Below are 21,239 nucleotides of genomic sequence, written 5' to 3'. Positions count from 1 at the left end.
AAATTAGTGGCGCTGCTTTCGGCATAAGCCATCTGCGAGGAGCATAAAAGTCCATGTTTGAGAGCAAGCCCACATATTTGACTGTGACAGCGACATCAGAAATCTGAGATAGCCAATTCGTAACAATGACTTCCAGGCATCATTTGCCTGCAGAACTGCTATGGAGAGCCATTGGGAGACTAGAGGCAGGACAAAGTCAAACAGAAGTGGCCAGATGGCTAAATGTGAGTCCTTCTGTGGTTCATAGACTTTGGAGGCAATTTCAAACCACAGATTCGGCACCTAGGAGATTCAGCCAAGGACGGCCAACTGCTACGACGAACGTCGATGACTGATATTTGACATTATGTGCACGCAGGATTAGAAGCGTTACTCCGACTCTTCTTAGATCCTCCCTTGCTGCAGCCACCGGAAGGTTCGTGTCAACGTCAACTGTACGTAGAAAGCTTCAGGAAGGTGGTATGTATGCGAGGCGACCAGCCATTTGCCTGTCGCTCACGTCACGCCATAGGAGGGACCGTTTTCAGTGGGCACGACAACATGTCCACTAGACGCCTGATCAATGGAGGGCGGTTCTCTTTACGGATGAGTCCAGGTTTAGTCTAGAAAGCGATAGTAGGCGTTATTTGATATGGAGAGAACCTAGAACCCGTTATCATCTGTCACACATCCGTGAAAGAGATGCATACGGAAGAGGTAGTGTCTGTGTTTGGGGTGGCATTTCTTTGGGTGGACGCACAGACCTCCATGTCTTTCCAAGGGGAACCGTGAATGCTCAGATTTATAGAGATGACATCCTTGATGTTTATGTGCGCCCATATGCCGGGACAATAGGTGATGCTTTCCTGCTACACGACGACAACGCAAGACCACACAGGGCTCGCATCATAGATGATTATCTTCAACAGGAAACAATTATGCGCAGGGAGTGGCCAGCTCGATCCCCGAACTTGAATCCTATCGAGCAGGTTTGGGATGCTTTAGGGAGACGTCCAGCTGCTCTCAATCCGCCCCCCCCAAACCCTTGTCGCGCTTGCAACTGCTTTGAAAGAGCAATGACTCTCGCTTCCTGTGGAACTGATAGACCGCATAATTGAAAGCATCACACATCGCTGTATGTGCTGTATTGCTTCTAGAGGCGATCATATTCCATATTGAAGGTACGTTTCCTATAGCAAACTGACACCTTCTATTTGTTCATTTTATACATGTGCTAATTTCTAGACTACCATATTTGTCTGGTAATTTCTTTTTATGTTATTTGATACCTTACTATGTGTTGTATATTGTGGGTAAGTTTCATTAAATTCTACATGTAACGTTTTCAGTAATCGTGATTTTTGTGATTTTTCCTTAATTTATGATAGCCAGTGTAATTCGAAAAGATTTTAGCTGAAATAGGAAGCTATCATAATCTCAATTATCTTTAGTATCACTGAAAAAGGAAATTTGATATCAAATTGGAATTCTCTGTATTTATATTTTCGTTCGATATTTACTGTAGATGAGATATTCAAATCTTTGAATAAATATAGTTTGTTAACAGACTAAAAATCTATATAACTTTCTGCCTTTGTTTCAGGTTAGTGTGGTCGGAGTGAAATTACTTTCTCTCCTTTCCGTAAGTTTTGGAGTTAGACTCTGCTGCCCTGGCTGAAAATACTAAATAAATACTGTTTAGAGACACAATATGGAAGGTTTATTATCCACCGGTGGCAAAATTCTCAAAGACTTCTGCTTCCAGTGCAACTAGCCCATAATTTCCTCCAGGTTCAAGTCCACTAAGTTACTTGCTAACAGTCTTTGGTGATGCGAAATAAGCAATATTAAATAGTAAAGTGAGGTCCCTGAGTGTTATTTTCGTATCAGAGGTTACCTCCAAACACCTCTGAAAATTATTTGTGCCAACCAGGGTATTCGTAACTTGGGACATCATTAGTCCCCCGTGACGATTTTTGCTCAGAAATTTTTCTCGTGATGAGAGACATTCGTGGTCAGAGGTTCCACTGTATTTTGAATCTACAGTTTTACGTGGATTTTCAAAACCAGGAAGTGAAACACAGTGTTATATCTGAAATATGTGTATGGCTGTGACTTTTAAGTTAGCTAACAGTTCAGCTGAATTTAAATTAAATAAACTTCCATCTTCCTTTTGATTGACGTCACCAAATGTTTGCAAATTAAGAATTTGAAAGCAGCGATTCGCAGTTTATCCCCTGTTAAGCGGAAAGCCATCTTTCTGTTTGCAATTGCTAGCGCCGCTTCAGTTCTTTATATATATATATATATATATATTCAGTGGCAGATTGTGAACAGTTACAATTTTGTAACAGAGTCTATTAATCTAAACTAAGGCCAGATGTGGTGGTCTCTTTATTATGGAGGCACCTAATAGTTGGGCCACCATTGCCGCCTATGAAGGGACGGACAATTACAAACATGAACTTTCCGGGATTCGAACCTAGGCCCTTCGGTATCGCAGTCAGGCTTCCCTAACCACTCAGGAGCCAGATTATGGCCAAATTGGTTCCAGAATCTACAAAGTAACAGAGTTGCCCAGCGGAAACTGAAAACAATAATTGACTACTCTACTAGCAATTACTGTTCTGACACGGGAAGATAGTAGTCATAAAAGTCTATATAAGCTAGTTCAATATGTCAGCAACAGAGTATGTGATATGTATGTACAATATGTAATTTTGTATTTATGCTGTGCCAGGTTTTCATACATAAAGTTCGTACTGTATCTGAATGCTGTAATGTATCTGTACATGTTTATATCTATATATTTTGATTGTACTCTTCTTCCAGTGCCTTGTATGCACATGTATATATTTCTTTGTACATTGTTGTACTCTTCTTCAAATGCCTTGTATGCACATGTATATATTTTTTGTACATTGTTGTACTCTTCTTCAAGTACCTTGTATGCATATGTATATATCTTTTTTGCATTTTATAAATGTCGTCTGCTCAGCCGGGGCTGCCCAGGGCTGCGGCCTGGTAGCTAGTGGTTGACTCCCGCCGAGTTGGTAACCAATTCTGCATGGATATATCTATGCCCGGGTCGGAAGCCAAGTCAGCGGTTTACCTCCCCTAACTACTATACCGTCTGGGTGGCAATGGGAGTTGTCTATATTGAAAAGAACTTAATAATGTTCGGAAATTGCCACAGTTCTGTTGTCGTCTAAGGCTGCAAATTATTCCTTCTAATGGTTAACTAAGAATAATCCGGTGTCTTAGAGTTTTTATTTTGATATTTGTTTATTTCAAGGTAGGTGGGATTTTATCACAAATTATTTTCAATAAATAATCGACCCGTTAGTTTTTCAAATTCTCTCTCTAGATGTATCTTTCCAAGCATAGTAAATTAAAGTATAATGCATTTTAATTTGCACCTAGTAAGTTGATTACAGTTAAACGATGATTCGAGGACATTTAAAAAGTAGATTTTAGCGAAATTCTATAGAATGAGCATACATTTTAAAATAATTTACCAGTATGGTTATTGAAGTAATTCAAAAGAGAATGAAAATATCTTTGCGGTTGTTAGTTACTGCGTGAGAGGTATATTATTATTTTTACTAATAGTTATTTTAATTTGTTAGCCTTTTCTGTCCCTTTCTGTTTCTCTCGCGTTTTTTCGCCAGGATGTAAATGAGTTACGGTGAACGAGAGTGTATTTTAGCTAAGTAGCGAAAAGGTTACTCAGAGCGTGGTTTCGCTATTGAGTGCGTACGTTGTTGTTTCTACCAGCTGTTGGAATTCTGATTCTCGGCTTTGCAGTCTTGCCGCCGAAGTTTAATAATCAGGTAGGTGTCTGAGTCAACCTTTTGAACTACTAGCTGATCTTTAGATTCAGTTTAGTTTACCATTATCTTAATCTGGATTGGGATAAGAAAGTTCCTTCAGGTGAAGGCTTTGAAATTTTTACTGATGGTTCCAAAATTGCAGGAAAAACTGGATGTTCTTTTGTTGCTTTCTCAAGTGGAGAAATAAGTACTGTTCAAAAATTTCGTTTAAGTAATAATTCTTCAGTTTTTCAAGCGGAAGTTTACGCTATATTAAAGTCCTTGGAATGGCTTTTGAGAAAGAACTCTCAAGAAGAAGTTAATATTTATTCAGATAGCCAAAGTGCAATTCAAGCTATTGCCGCCTCTAAGATTTATACGGATTTGGTCCTTAAAACATTTAATTTATATTTGGAAGTTTCTAAGAAAAGAAATATTTATTTTCATTGGATTCGTGGATACATTGGTCATTCAGGGAATGAACTTGCAGATTTTTATGCAAAGCAAGCGTCTAAAAAAGAGGTTATAGATGAATTTCTTCCAACTTCGATTGTTTCGTTTAAGAATTCATTAAGGATTAAGATAATACAAGTTTGGCAATCCTATTGGGACAAAGAATTGAAAGGTAGATTTACCTATAAGTTCTTAAAAGAAGTTAATACAAAGAAAATTTTTGGAAATAGTTATCTGAATCAATTCCTTACTAACCATGCTCATGTTCCGTATTACTACAATAGATTTAATATTAAATCTATAATGTGTCAATGTGGATCTAGAGAAGCAGATGTGGAACATGTACTTAATTGTGCTTTGTTAAAGGATAGATGGTGTAGATTTATACCAAAACTGAGATTTGAATCGGATGTTGTCAAAATATATATGGACGAAAAATCAAGAAAAGGAATACAAGATGTTATGAAAAATATTACAGAAACAGAAGAAGATTTGTTTTTAAGTTCTCAGTAAAGTTAATGAATAAGAAAAAGTCTTTTGTTAAAAATGTATTAAAAATTATTATAATACAATCTTCTTAAAATATTATGTAACATTGTTAAAAATTGTTGTATTATAAAAGCTCATTGAGATAATGAAAAATTTTTATGTAATATTGTATTTAAGTTTTGTTTTAATAATTATATTGTATTAAGAATAATCAAGAAGATTGTAATTTTTGTTTTTGTAAAATTGTTTTTAATAAAGATATTTGTTGGCGGTGCCAGCTTGTCTTTTGTTAGGGGACGAGTACAATATGGTGGTTGTATTAAAGAAATGAGTAGTTCCATTAATCCCTGCATATACCGCAAGGTTCGCAGGATTTATTAACCGGTCTTACCGTTATCTTTAGATTTATCGCTATGAGTGGTTGGTGGATTTGTAAGCACAAAGACTGTGCCATCTGCCACTGAGTTCAATAAAATGGTCTTTTACAGCCTTCTATTGTATTTATCTTCTAGTGTTGGCAACAAGTCGCTAGCAGACTTTCAAATAAGTGTAGTAACAGCTTATACTAGCCAAGAAAACTAGATCTTATAACTGGAACTTGTCAATATAGCATGATAATGCAAATGGGTAGTCCTTTGCGCATCGCTATGAAATTTAAATCCTTTGTTATTATTAAAAGATTTTCCCATGTCTCGAAGAAAAAGGAAGCTACAAAATAAGCCCTGACCTAAAAATAAACTTGCAAATGTATTTAAAGGTACTGCCCACTTAGCAACTGAATGCATTAGAATATATAATAATAAATAATTCAAATAGAAACAGTATTTGTAACTGCAAATAAACTAGTGTTTGAAATAAATATAGACTTGCGTGAAATGAACTGAAATTCTACTCATTAAAAACTTTAGCAGTGTGTTTCTGAACGGCTTGGAGTTCATACCCATATGACTTTATGCTTTATTTAGTAACCTTGTAAAGACATTAGGATTTTTGAAAGCAGATGTGATTAAAATTATGCAACGCCTTTGCGGGAATCGAACTACGAACCTCTCAATTACGCGCTGAGTGTGCAGACCACCACACCACGAAGACATACCATGAAAGCGGGAGGCATACCTTATTTACTTCCCCTTTTAAAGGGCTACTGGGGTTTTTGGAGGACCCAATCGCCAAATCCTCGGTGGGGAGAATAATCATCCACCATCCTTTTTAGTTCGCATCCTTACATGTTATGTTAGAAAACATACTTAACTTGTGTAAGGCGAAACTATTCAATATGTACTGGAAAAAAATCCATCTGTAATGTAACGAATGTACTCCGAAATTAGCTTTGTTACAATAAACTCTTCATGGGACGGCGGAGACGTTTCCTGCTAACCTCTGGTAGTCTCCAGGAATCTCCTTTCTCTGACGCCAGTATTTTGAAATTTCACGAAGAATCCGTCTCAATAAAACAATTCCACTGCAGTGGTAATTGTACACAGCGTTAAAATATGATAACCACAGGAATAAAAAACATATTATTTAATTGATTGTTTAGTTTGCACAGACATTAGATAGTTTGGAAGCAGGAAAGATGAAAAATTAACAACGCCTTCGCCGGGAATCGAACCACGGACCTCTGAAATACCGCCTCAGTGTGCTGACCACTACACCACGAAGACACGCTAGGAAGGCGGGAGAAACACCTTATATACTCCCCCTTTTAAAGGGCGAATGGGGTTTTTTAGGGGACCCAATCGCCAAATCCTGGGTGAGGAGAATCATCATCCAACACCCTTTTAGTTCGTGTGCCACTGTAGAGACATTAGGATATTTGAAGGCAAACGATGTGATGAAAAATATGCAACGCCTTCGCCGGGAATCGAAACACGGACTTCTCAATTACGCGCTGAGTGTGCAGACCACCACACCAGGAAGGCATGCCAAGAAGGCGGGAGAAATACCTTATAAACTATAATTTATGTTTCCTACATCGGAGAATTCTTCGCCTAGATGATCTCCTCTAAGTTCCCACTCTAACAGTTCCCACCTCTAAGTTTCACGCTAAACGAATTTTTAATTTTCATGGGTATTTGAAAACATACAAATATTTATTTTTTAAAATTTACGTTGAGATTTTAACACGGTTTAGTAAAAACAGAGAATTTAAAAAATAATTAACAAACATCTATTTTAGTTACCTTATAAACGGCCTTATACTTATTATATGATTTAAATTACTCTATGAACTTAAGTTGCATTATTAAACATTTAATAAATTGATGAAACATTATTATATTCAACTATTATTTATATTTCACAACACTATGTGCATGCGCAGCATCTTTGTCAAAGTTTCGGTTTCAGCGTAATCATAAAATATCGCAGGAATATTTTCATTTGATTACATCGCAGATGAAAACGTTGCTGAGGAAACAACGCAATGCCAAAAACATCGTCAGAGAAAACATCATGGGAGGAAAGAAAACATCATCGAAAATAAAAAAAAAACATTTCAAAAACATCGTAGTTTTAAAACATTATTGTAATTAAATTAATCATTAAATAATTATTAAAAATAAATTTATTAATAAATCGTAATTAAATAATTATTAAAAAATTAAGCATCTAACAAGTATCGCATGACGATAACAGTTCAGACGTGTCATTTTCAGACTTATAAAGTTGCAAATGTACTTTCGTATAATGACTTGTCAGCGCAAATAGGAATGAAAAAATATTTTTACCTCTATATTTCATATTTTTATATTAATTAATTTTTACCTAATAATATCGATAACCTCTTCCATAATAATATACATAACTTCCTGTGGAATAATATAGCTAATAATATAATAACTTCCTGCAGTCACTCATCTTGCCCTTTCAAATATTTTTTTTTAAATATATCTTTCATGAAAAACTACCAATACAATTTTATAAAAGATAATAATTAAATAATGAGCTTTAATAGTGAACTACTAGTTCGATAGTGACTACTAATTTAACTTCAGTTTAAAATTCTATTAACTGTTATGCGTAGCACTAATTTTCTACTCCTTTTCAGTTTCTGAATGCTTAAATGTCATTATTTCTGTTTTAGTAAAGAAAAGTTATTTCAAAAATATGAAATATAATGTTAAAAATATTTATCATACCTTCTTGCGCTCACAAATCATTATAGGAATGTGCATTTACAACTTTCAAAGTCAGAAAAACACATGTTTGCGATGTTATCGTCATACGACGATTTGTAGGTGCTTTATTTTTTACCACGTTATTTTTACAATGATGTTTTAGCACTTTCCATGTTTTTGAACCGCTTTATTTTTAATAAAGATGTTTCCTATCACGATGTTTTCTCCTTGCTTTCTTTTCCTCGACGATGTTTTCTCCTTGCTTTCTTTTCCTCGACGATGTTTTCGGCCGAGACGTCTTGCTGCTATATTTTTGGTAGACACCTTTCATTTCATTCATCTTTAAAATTTATCTTTAAAAAAACCTGTTTTCTTACTATTTGTATTCCAGTAGCGAAATATATGCCTCCAGCTTGACTATAAGCAGCGGGAAAGTTGAGAATACCAATGCCTAATGCAGTGTTGACGAGAAGAAATGCCGTCATCAGCCAACTGGTGCCTGAAATATTGAATACTATTAGTGGAAGATATTGCTAATATTTAAGACAGCGACGTTTTCACTATTTAAATATACATATCTTATTTTCATAGTAGTGATTGTACCTTTTATTTGCGTCTTCCAAGATAACTGCCCAAATCAACAGGAAAAGTTTGCTTTTATTCAAGAGAAGCACTATACATCGCAATGGATAAAAATGTGTTCTGGTTTTATTTAGTTTCTTTAACAAATAGAAAACAAAACTGATATTGTAATATATTGGTAAATGCGCTGTAAAAAAATTGGAATCTCTTTAAATCAAGATATAATTTTCAGTAGATGCCATTGCAGTGGACTCTTGAAGAAGTGGTAGATACAGAGACGATTAAGAAAACATATAGCGACTCAAAGTTAAACACTTACATTTTTGTAATTTTTAAAACAATTTTCAGCCCAGAAATTAATTAAATAAAATGTTAAATAGCCGTTTATAAACAAACATTGGAATACATATTGAATTATCATGAACAAAAGGGGAAATTAGCCATCATTAATAAAAAAATAATTTATGAAGAATGAAAACCAGTATCTAAATAAATACACTAGCTTATAACTTCGTTTTGTTTCTCAAATCCAGGAGAAGAATGTTCTCCTGGTTTTCCAATTTTCTCTACCCTTTATCAGTTTTCTCTTAGGGAACTCAGTTGACGTGAAGAGAAGTGTCCCATTACTCTCTTTAATACGGCTCAGAACACCCTTAATATTATTTCCAATTGGTCCAGAGAACAGAAATTGGAATTCAATCCTAATAAATCTAAAATTATGATAATTAAAAGAAAGCATGTCAGCTATTCAAACCAACAACTGTACTTGAATAATACCTTACTCGAAACGGTGAATGAAATTAAATATTTAGGCGTTATTCTTGATCATAAGTTTTGTTGGAAAAATCATATTATGTATTTATTCAATAAGTGTGAAATATATACTTAGAGGACTTAATCGTGTCTCTTGCAATACTTTTGGTTTAAAATCTAATGTTATTGATAAGATTTATAAGCAGGGTATTGTCCCCTTTATTTGCTATGCTTCTAGAGTGTGGGGAACAGCTTTAGAAAAGAACATTAATTCCCGTATACTTCGAAGAATTCAAAGAAGAATTTTACTAAGAGTTGCGCGTGGCTACAGAACAATTAGCTATGAAGCCTGTTTCGCAATTTCAGGATTTTCTCCGATTGACCTTCATGTTTTGAATGACAAAAAGTTTAAAGATACCATCAGCAAATTTATGTTCTATACCAAAGTGTTGTTTGAAGATCTTCCTCATCCTGCCAATCGTTTGCCAATTCAAACTATCATTTATGACAATTCTGTTGATGATAATTTCCCTGTTGTGTGTTATACAGATGGCAGTAAAATTAATAATCGAGTTGTATTAGCTTATGTCGTTTTCCATCGTGGTTCTGAACTGGAATACAAACTCTTTAGAATTCCCAATGAATGCAGTGTTTTCCAAGCCGAATTACTGTGCATTAGTGAGTCAATTAAGTGGATATCTAACAACTGTTCGCTAAGTGCTATATTTCTTATTCGCACTGATTCTCTTTCATCCTTATATTCTCTTAGGAATATCTTCTCATATAATAAATTAATTGTCACTTCCCATGCTGTTCTTAAAGACCTTAATAATAAAGGTGTTGATGTTATCTTTTCTCATGTACGTGGCCACACTGGCAATCTAGGAAATGATAGGGCTGATTGGTTACTCGAGTGGAATGAATTATACAGGAATTCTACTACTGCCTCTTTGACTAAACTATATTTTCCTTCCATTCCTCACAGACTGAATAATAAACACTTTTTCTGCAATTTTGAAGTTACTCAATTTCTAACTGGACATGGTAAATTCAATTCATATCTGAAGAGATTTAGATTATCTAGTACAGACTTGTGTTCATGCAGTTTCGGGGGAGTGCAAAATGTCGAACATTTGTTGTTCTATTGTTCAAAGCTCAAGGAAGGACGAAAGGAACTCATTTCTAGGTTAAACTCTGTGACTATTACATTTCCTCCCCCTTTTCACGTATTTGTCCAACATAAAATGGCTTTCTCTTTCTTCTGTAAATTTATCTCTTACGTATCATCTGTGAATTTGTAAGTTTTTTTTATTTTGTGTTGTGTTGTTGTATTTGTTTGTTTGTTTATTACTTACCTCTGTAAGCCTTGTGTAATACTATGTGGTGCACAAAGATTTAAAATTTTCAATTAAAAAAAAACTCAGTTGACGGTTTTCCATATGTGAAGAACCTTTACCAAAGCTTTACTTTACCTGTACCAATTTGTACGAACGCATCGTAAATCTTCCGTTTCACTACTAACATGTTTGATTAGATTCGATTCTCAAAATGAAAGTCTGATGGCGTATAATTTTTGCTTTTACTTATTTAAAATGCTAAATTTTCAAAACTTTTCATGAATTGCCTTGTATTGAGTTAATTCGTTCGTTGCTTGCTAATTTTTGTGTTGATTAACAAGAATGGGAAGGCCATATGGACAAACGTCTTTGGATATTTATGAGTTTATAAAGCATTTTAAAGAGACGTCCAATTTCAAAAATAGTAAGACGAAGTCATTCAACAGATTTTGTTTTCATTGGCGGGCAGTTACCCGACATATAACCTTCATATCAGTGACAGAATAATGGATCAAAATAAATATTACAAATTTTGAACGAAAATATTAAAAGAGCGCTCAAAAATCGCTAAAACAAAAATAATTGTTTTCATTTTTATCGGGATAACAATCCAAAGTAATAAAGCCTCAAATATTAGACAGTGGTTGCTTTATGTTAGCATAAATTTAGGTATTTTGCATAATGAAACTCGAAAGGCATACGGAACGAACGTGCGCCAAGGTATATATTGGCGAGAGAAAGTAAAGCTCGTGACCAAAGCAGTATATTTGATTTTTCACCCTAGCTACTTGTACCTGGCCAAAGGTCTAATCCAGTAGTACTTTCTTCTCTTTCAGGTACTATGTCGAAGTATATTCTTGTTTCTTTTTTCTTATTTCCTAAAATAGGTAATCCTGATGATATTTAGGACTGATGAAGATTCTCTGTAAGTTATTCTTTTCGATACTTCAATTTTAATGTCTGTGAAGATTATTACTTTATTGTTATGCTTAAGTTAAGCAGAATTATCCTATTTTATTAAATAAAGATTTCGTAGTTAAAATTTTTGACTTATGATTCTTTAATTCTGTGCTTGAGGAAACGTACTCATTACGCCTTCAGTGCTAACGCACAACCAACAAAAGATTATAAGACTGAAATTTTGTAATGTTGTAAGATTCCAGGGGCATAAAGTGTTAAAACTCTTTGTTGAAAAAAAAACTAGTTACAAAGTTTATAAGAATAATTGTAACAAGTAATAATGTCTATTCTAAAAGAATCAATTTGTATAGAAAAGTTAACAGATGAAAATTATTCAGGGTGGAAATTTAAAATAGAACAACTTCTAATAAAAGAAGGTTTAGATGATGTTGTATTCGAAGATAAACCGGAAACTGTTACTGATATTTGGTTAATGATCGTAAAGCTAAAGCTTTAATATGTCTAAACATTTCGGATTCGAAATTTATCCATGTTTTGCATAGTAAATCTGCAAAAGAAGTTTGGCAGAAGTTAAAATGTGTCCATGAACGTGTAAATTTAACAAATAAGTTATTTCTTCTTAGAAAACTATATTCCATTAGATATAATGAAAGTTCTAAAATGCAGGAGCATATCAAAGGAGTACTAGAATTGGCTGAAAAGCTGTGTAGTATAGGTGAAGAAATTAAAGAAAATAACTTAATAGCAGTATTATTATGTTCTTTACCAAATTCATACAACTCCTTAATAACTGCAATAGAAAGTAAATCGGAAGCTGAATTGTCGCTAGAATATGTTAAAAACAAACTTATAGATGAGTATTGTAGACGTGTCGAAACTAAGAAAGTTCAAAAATACGATTCAGTTGCTTTAAAAAGTAAAAGCGAAAATAAATCAAAGTATAGTACACAATATTGTACTTATTGTAAGAGAAATAACCATACGATAAATGACTGTTTTCATTTAGAAACGTACTCATTAAGCCTTCAGTGCTAACGCACAACGAACACTTTATAAATTCCTCACATGTTATAGAAGCGTCCCTCAGTCTCCAGACTTAATTTCAATCGAAAATTTGCACTAACATTTCAAAGAAAAATTTTTTAAATCCTGCCATATGTAATTTAGAAGATTTAGAAAAGGTTCTAAAAAGTAAATGGTTAGAATTATTCTGAATTATCGCGAAAAAGTAGCCCCTCTAATGCGGAACAGATTAAAGCTATTATGGCAAATAAAGATCTACTAGTAACTATATACTAATCTTCATTTAAATAATTCAAATTAACTACAACAATAATTATGCCCGAATTTGATTTTCGTATTATCTTTCACAGTTTGTTGAATTATTTTTCCAAACGTGACGCAAAAAGATTTTTGCTTTATTTTTTTCTGAATTTACGCGTGATTAAAAAAATTAATATACATATAATTTGTTATTTTGTTTATCCCTGTCGGCATGGTGTGAGGGAATCCGGCTGCCAAAAATTTGGGCATAAGTTCGATTTCTGGAAAATCCTCAGACGCATCCTTCTGAGGATTCTCCATTAAGGGGACTCATACACCTTAAACCCCTCGTGATTTTCGAATATGTGACTATTGCAAGAATTGAGATATTTTATTTATTTTAAAAGCAATTACTTCCAACTTTTTACAGCTGACTACATAATATAGCTCCTTTGCAAACTAGTAACCAGAAAGTTTGTGTTGCCACAAATATTTTTGTAATTTAATTCTCTTTGTGACAAAATATTTCGCCATGTTTCCACCTTGCGCGCATGATATTTTAAAAATGGCTAATGGTACATACTTGAAATTTGATAGAATTCTTTATATGGGCACAATTTTCTAGCTGAACCAACAATCTGATGAATATTTTAATATTGAAAAATTTTATGGACGAAAACATTAAAAAATATTTTAATAAAATACATTTTATAAATTCGACTCAAAATAAAATAAAAATTTAACATGAAATTTTTAGAATTTTAGGTTTACAGTAGTTTCCAAATGTTATAAGAGCTATATAATAAATATGGAATTAAATTATGAAACAGAGTGTTTTAAACTGTGCGCGCAAGTTGGAAACATGACGAAAAATGTTGTCACAAAGCGGATTAAATTATAAAAATATCTGTGGCAACACAAACTTTCTGATTACTATTTCAGAAAGCAGCTATATTATGTAGTCAGCTGTAAAAAGTTGGTAGTAATTGCTTTTAAAATAAGTAAGTTATCCCAATTCTTGCAACAGTCAACTATTCGAACATCTTATGGGTTTTTAGGTGTATGAGTCCCCTTAAATTTGTGACAGAACTGGACAAACTCGCTCTTTCATGTATAAAAATCGTCCAGTTTAAGACAATGACAGGCGCAACCTTTGATTTTCGGCTGTGATGAAATTCGGTTCGGTTCAGTTACTTGAATATGGGAAAGTACACCCGGGTTATGTACCTAAAAGGGGAAATTCCCTCGTGAAGGGCTTTCTCAGGAAAAGTGGCTCGTAGTTATGTTACACATGAGAAAAACCTCGAAAACCAACCATGCAGCAAGCTTGCTCACGTGGGCTCGTACCCGGTACGAGCTATCAGTATTCAGCTACCTTAACGCCTCAGCCATTAGTGGGTGGGTCCACAATAAAACGTGTGACCTGATTTGGCTATAGTTTCATATGGCTGTTCTGACGGGTACAGTGGTTATTGACGTCGACTGGTGTAGAAATGGGCCCGGGTTCGAATACCGGAGAAGGCACGGATATTTGCAAATGTATAGTGTTTGTGTGGCGTGGAGGCACACAAAACAAAACTGTAAGCCGAAAGTCCCCTCGAGTAGTTTGGTGTTAGGGAAAGAGGAATAAAAGTCCTTCGGACCGTCATTCAGGGTTTCTCCTTCAAAACTGGAGCGGGGGTCACATTTACAGCAAAGGGACTATATTGTAGAGTCATTAGGACTTTTGAAGTAGGAAACATGAGCAATGCCGTCACCGGGACTCGAGCCTGGGCCTCTCATCACAAAGGCATGCAGAAAGGAGGCAGAAAATACCTTATGCATACCCCCTTTTAAACAGGTAAAAGTTATGGGGCACCAGACACTTTATAAGATATTTCTCCCTCCTTCGTAGCATGCCTTCGTGGTGTAGTAGTCTGCAAGCTGGGCGCGTATTCCAGAGGTCCGTGGTTCGATTCCCGGCGAAGGCGTTGCATATTTTTCAATATCTCTTGCTTCCAAAAAATACCTAATATCTCTACAAGTGTCGCCCGAATTAAAAGGGTGGTGGATGAGGACTCACCACATCAGAATTTGGTGATTGGGTCCCCTAAAACCCCAATCGCCCTTTAAAAGGGGAAGTATGTAAGATATTTCTCCCGCCTTCTTAGCGTGCTTTCGTGTTCTAGCGGTCTGCATGCTCGGCGAGTATTCTAGATGTCCGTGGTTCGATTCCCGGCGAAGGCGTCGCATATTTTTCATCTTTCCTGCTTCCAAAATACCTGATGCCTCAACATCTTCACTACGGAATCGAACAGGTACTGACGCAATACACTAACCGGACAGAATATGAAAAACTTGAACTGACTATATGCTATTTCTATGTAATACTGGAGTTATACATCGAAGTTGTTACATTTAAACATAACAGAAAAATAACACTTCCCCTTTTAAAGGTAAAAAAAGGAATTAGGGATTTTCTAGACCCTGTCGCCGAATCCTGGTGGTGATGAACCACCTAGTTTGGGCGCCACTATACAGTTATTAGGATTTTTTGAATCAGATGTGAAAAATGTGCAGTCCCCTCGCTGGGACTCGGACCTGGACTTGTCGAATATGCGCTCAGTGTGCTACCGTTACACTTCGAAGGCACGCAGAACGCAGGGAGAAAATATCTTATAGTATAACCAATGGTGAAATTCTAGTGCGTCGCCTGTACCTGCATCAGTAGTTTCACGTTAGGAGAATTAGAAACAACAATATGTTCCATTTTGATTGGGCTCATGCATTTCCATCATCTCCTGAAACTGACTTTTATAATTTATTTAATAATAATTTTATTAATAATTTAAATAACATAGATTATTAATATAATATAATTTTATAATAATTAACCAAACTTGGCTTTTTGAATCTAGAATTACCTAAATCCATTCATCACTTATTTACAAAAAACAAAAATCTGCAATATTTCTCGTTTCATCAATAGTTTAAACTTTTCTGTAATCACATTTATCTGTGAAAGTTTGATTTCTTCAATCAAAATAAACATTCTAAGCATATTTATGTCTCTATCAGATGATCTAGAACGAACGCTTTATCTCTGATAGCACAATTGACCTTAAAATACACCCTAAACATTATCTAAATACAAAATCATAACAGCACTACTGGCCAAATTGCATCATGCGATTTGTTCTAGATCTTATTATTCTTATCGCTTCATAAAAGAAGATCAAGGAAAGGGTTTAACTGTGGCAATATCCGAAAAATAAATTCCATTCGAAAATACATCCATGCCAATTATTGCATTAGTGCAGCGTTTCCCAACGGTGCCCACAGAAACTTCTAAGAAGATGGCAGCTTTAGATGCTTCAGTAAATAAACAATAATCAGTAATGCAAATTTGAACTGGTACCAAACAAAATAAAACTGATGTGCACATCTTGTACGGAATATTAAATTATACTTTTTTTCTTGCATTTCAATTAAGCTTATTAGATTGAATTAAATCTACTTTGTCGATAGCGCATAAACCACAATAGAATAAATGCACTCTTTAAAATTCACTGTATTTGTTTACCGTAACGACATTCTGGCGCTAGGTTCACTTAACAGCGTTATATTTTGTTCCTATTATAACTCAGAATGCACAAAATTTATATCATTTGAAGAATTATCTAATCGTTGCCACATGTTTTATTCAAATACTCTAATATATCTAGAACGATGTATAAAAGAAATTAAGCAAACAAAACAAAAAAGAAACAGTTTTTCACAGACGATTGAGTATTTCTCATTCAATTAATTCAGTTCTCACTTCGCGACAAAACAAAAATACATAAAAACTCAAAATATCTGTATTAAAAATTACGAAGTAAACCTTAAACACTTATTTTCTCGAAAAAATTCCAGAAACGATTAAGAATGATTTAATTCGCAATAATAAATGAAGGCGTCATCTTTGTTGTTGCGAAGCTTAGTCTCTCTAGATTGGCAACACATCTACTATTCTGCTGCTTCAAATGTAAACAAATATGTCCGTCATGTTATTTAAAACTTAAGCCTTAACCGCACTTAAAAAGCTTTTAAATTGTTGATAGTTCTACAAATATTGCTTGCAGATTTCCTAAAGCATAGAAACCTTAACCGGAAGATAAAAACAGCATAATTCAATCTGCTGAGGACGGAACCTCTCAGGTCAGTTTTTTCGTTTCTATTGTCTAGGTTTTTTGGTCCTAATAAGACCCTGCGACGTTTATTTTCTTACAAAATTAATTACATTTTTATTTGCTTACAATACCATTCTTTTAATAAAAGTTCCATATTCTTTAAGGTTTCAAGGACCAGCCCGTACGTTGTAGTGATATTTGACTAATAGCAGACCGCTATTTATTTTATTTTTTATTTTATTATTTTTTATTCTACCTTGATTTTGATTTTAATTTTACTTTGCTCGGAGTTGCAATAGCTTTTGGCACCTTAATGTGTATTTCAGCGGACGCGTCGGGAAAAAGGAACAGAGCAGTGGAGCTCCAAAAAAGGATTTATTCCAAAAAATTTTTTTCGGAAATACTAATGTTCTTTTATAAAATTTTTTTTTCGTATTAAACAAGAGCTTCAATGGTCTGTTTCGGCGAAACGCGTAATGGTATTTAACCTAGTTCGAAAATCAGTTTTTTTCCCTTGAAAAGCCAATTGAGAGTACGAGTGGGTTAATTTACCATTTTCCGCTATTTAATTATTGTTTATTGTACATTGTATCGATGCATTTTGTGTCTTCATTTTAATTTTTAATTTTAATTTTTTTAATTTTTTATGTATAGGCATTTTATATATTGGCATTTTATAATCAATGTTTTTTGTACTTTCCTTATATATTTTTTTCCGTCGATCTATTTTTCATGTGAGTTAACTTTTCACATTTCACAACGGTCAGATTAATTAATTTTTTTCGTGCATTAGCAAGTCTTCCAGCACTAAATTTGGCTGTTTTATCGGGTGTCTACAGTTTTTTCCAGTTTTTCCAGACAAATTTCTACTTATTTATGTAATACTGCGTTACAATATTTCGTGGAGCTACAGCTCCTGGTAACTTTTTAGCAAGTTCGCTGCAATATTTCTACCTACTACTATTATATAAATATATTTATATACGTTTGGTGCGGCCGGTTGCAACCAAAATACGAGGTGTACATCTACATGTTATAGCAGTCCTATATACAAAATTTCAACGTTCTGAGGCTAATTGTTTTTGAGTTATGCGAGATACGTGCGTACGTATATAAGTTCGTACAGACGCCACGAAAAATTCTCTTCAGAATTCCTTTTAAAGCAGTTTTTATAATTTTTTTGAAGAAAAGTGTCTTTTATTCTGTCTTTACGTACAGATATCACGCAAAAACATCGTTAAATTGCATTCGATAGCGGTCAAAATGGATATTTTCGTTGAAATATGCTGCCTGAAACTTTTCGCGATTACAATACTTCCTTTTTACTTCGTACAAGGAAGTAAAAAAATACCCCCATAAATATCGCTGTGTTTCGAACATAATTCACTCTGCATAAATACGTTAAAGAAAAATTACATTTGTTAGCGTAAAAATATGATGCTTTCTTTGTTAATACTTAATCTGCTTTATGTGGTTATGAAGACTTTTTTTATAAAATCAGAAATATATTGTTATGGTTTCTGTATTTATTTATCTATTTTTAGTGGAATTTGTAATTAAAATTGTTTTATATCCCCGTGCAATGTAGCACGAGATTTATTTGAAGAGAAATCTCAGGAGCATGCGCATGTAACATTTTAATAAATAGATATCTCGTAATTCTACTCTTTTGCTATCCAGACAAATCGAGAAAATACCAGAATATTCTCGTGCAGGATTAAAAAGCTTATAAAAGCTGGAAGAAAATATCCCAATTCAGTTGTTGTTTGGATAACTGCTGTTGTTTACTGTAGCGAATCCGCGGTGAAATCGGATTAGCTTTCTCTGTTTTGAATTAAGTTCTGTTGAACATTTGAGTAGTTTAAAAGATAACTACTGTGATATATGGCGATACTGTAAGAACATTTCTAAGGAAATTTAAGCATTTTGTATTTATTCATGGTATAATAAAAAATTTAATTAACTTCTTATCGACTTGTGCATTCAATCCATTATGAACCCGTTTACACGCAACAATCAAATAGTAGAGCTTTTCGGATATACTTTAACTCGCAAGGTCTACAAACAAGGCTGTTTTGTTACAGAAATTCCGAATCTTTATTCTAGCTTTATTTCGTATTTCGAAAGCAGTGCGAAATTTAAACAGATCATTTTTTGCCCAAAGACGCGTTAGACCCAAAGGGCTATTAGCTTCACAACGGCATTTTGCGTCGTTTCACTTTCTGCATTGATTCACTTTTCAAACTGTTGCCACCAAATATTATCGCCATGTATTATATTTAAAGAAACTAAATAATGAAGAATCTGCATGAATGCATGAATTTTTCTCGCACTGGGAAGACAGTACCAGTACCATCCAGTTTTGAATAACGTAGTCCTCCATCCGGACATGGGCACTTGGATGCCCGAATTTTTAATTTCGAATTTGTGGTATTATATATTTCAACTTTTGTAAAACTTTAACAAATTTTTGATTAACAAACTTAACGATTTCAAAGCGAGCAATGGCAACGTGTATGGAAAAAAACATTTTTATCTCCAGCGCGAGACGTTGCATCGTAAATTCTAAAGATATGCTCTTTTTAAATTATTTTTTGATATTCCTGTTGAATTGAATTTTAAGTGGTTTAAGTTTAAAAAAACATGATATTTAATAAATAAAGGTAACACACAAAACGTTAAAAAACACACTCTTTTGGGAGTAATATAAAATCTGAAAGCTTTCATATTTTCTTTTTTATTTCCTAATTTTTTTTGAAAATATTGTAGAATTTAAATTAGTGGAGGAAAGCCTGTAGAGACATTAGTTTTTTTAAATCAGGAAGGATGAAAAATTAGCAAACGCCTTCGCCGGGAATCGAACCACGGACCTCAGAAAAACCGGCCCAATGTGCAGAACCACTATACCACGAAGGTACGCTAGGAAGGCGGTAGAAATACCTTAAATACACCCCCTTTTAAAGGGCGACTGGGGTTTTTAGGGAACCCAGTCGCCAAATCCTGGGTGTGGAGAATCATCTTCCAACACCCTTTTAGTTCGGGTGCCACTATAGAGACATTACGAGTTTTTTTTTTTTTTTTTTTTCCCGAAGCAGGCAAGATGAAAAATCAAACGCATTCGTCGGGAATCGAACCACGGACCTCTGGAATACCAACCCAGCGTGCAGAACCACTACACCACGAAGGCACGCTAGGAAGGCGGGAGAAATACCTTATAAGCTTAACATCCGAATGAAAATATTTTCACAAAAAATAAATATTTGATAGTAAACTTTTCGATGAAGTATTATATTTGGAATACTAAAAAATATCCGAAAATGATGTAATTACAAGAAAATAGAATTGAGATTGAGTGAAACAGAGAGAGATTTTTCCAATAATCAGAACAATCATATTTCTTTCGAATCTGTAACATTAATAACTGAACTCTGCTTATTATTGTCTGTTATTTCAGCACATGCATTTCAAGGCCATCCTCCTGCAAACCATGTCTCATCACCACTGTAACGACTGAGGCAAAATTATGAAATTTTGTAATTTACTAAAATCTCCCTCCACCTGTGTTGTGATGACGACACATGTGACGATCGTCAATGAGCAGAGGGTCGCTAGGACCTTAATAGGCTATAGGAACAATTCCAATTAAACAGCCTATACTATTTAGGTAAGAAATACAATAAATGCAAAGGCACTTCACATGGCTACCACCTCTAAACGTGGACGGTATTCTAGGAAACGTAAATGAACATTGGTATGTAAATCATATTCTGAATGCTCATTTCATAATAATTCCACAATAATTTTCTATAATCACATTTTGAATATCACCGATAATCATAAGGCAAGAAATGGTTTAAAATTTTCAGGTATGTTTAAATGTACCATATTAGAAAATTATAACACCCATCTAAAAAATATCCGAAAAATGATGCTGATTATGTAAAAAGTACTGATTATTTAAAATGAGGGTTCTCAATGGAGTATGTACCTTGGGGATCAATGAAATGTTAAAGGTAGTCAGTGGTGATAAAGGGGGGGGTCGATTGCGGGTCAACGATCAAATATGCACGAGTAATTGACCCTCATAACGAAGATCTGATTAAAAAAATAATACTGTATAATTAATAATTAATTGTTTATCGATATAAAACTATATCATGTAGTAAGGAGAGATTATATAAAATAAATATTAGGAGAAAGTAACCAAAATTACTAAATAAATTTTAAAAATCAATGATATTTTTTTAAATATAAATATTTTTGATGCCAAATGTGTAATATAAAAAATTAAAACACAGAAACAAAATAAATCACAGCCAAAAATTTATAAAACTTCCTCAGGGGATATTTTATGATATATATTGTAGAAGCAATAGGATT

The 21,239-nt window shown here is 34.1% G+C and overlaps 1 protein-coding gene across 1 annotated transcript in view; it reads right to left on the bottom strand.

The window, feature by feature from the left end:
* LOC118204982 (sodium-coupled neutral amino acid transporter 7-like) overlaps positions 1 to 21,239 on the bottom strand; it is a 149,023-nt gene that overhangs the window by 69,450 nt on the left and 58,334 nt on the right. The window contains exon 2 of the mRNA XM_085824429.1: positions 8,230 to 8,351. Coding sequence (XP_085680555.1) covers positions 8,230 to 8,351 — 122 coding nt within the window. The remainder of the gene's footprint in view (positions 1 to 8,229; positions 8,352 to 21,239) is intronic.

Source organism: Stegodyphus dumicola, chromosome 9 (genome assembly GCF_044657685.1).
Source record: "Stegodyphus dumicola isolate Sdum_Otavi_A_Nest chromosome 9, ASM4465768v1".
Lineage (NCBI taxonomy): Eukaryota > Metazoa > Arthropoda > Arachnida > Araneae > Eresidae > Stegodyphus > Stegodyphus dumicola.
This window is presented reverse-complemented; position numbering and strand designations above follow the sequence as displayed.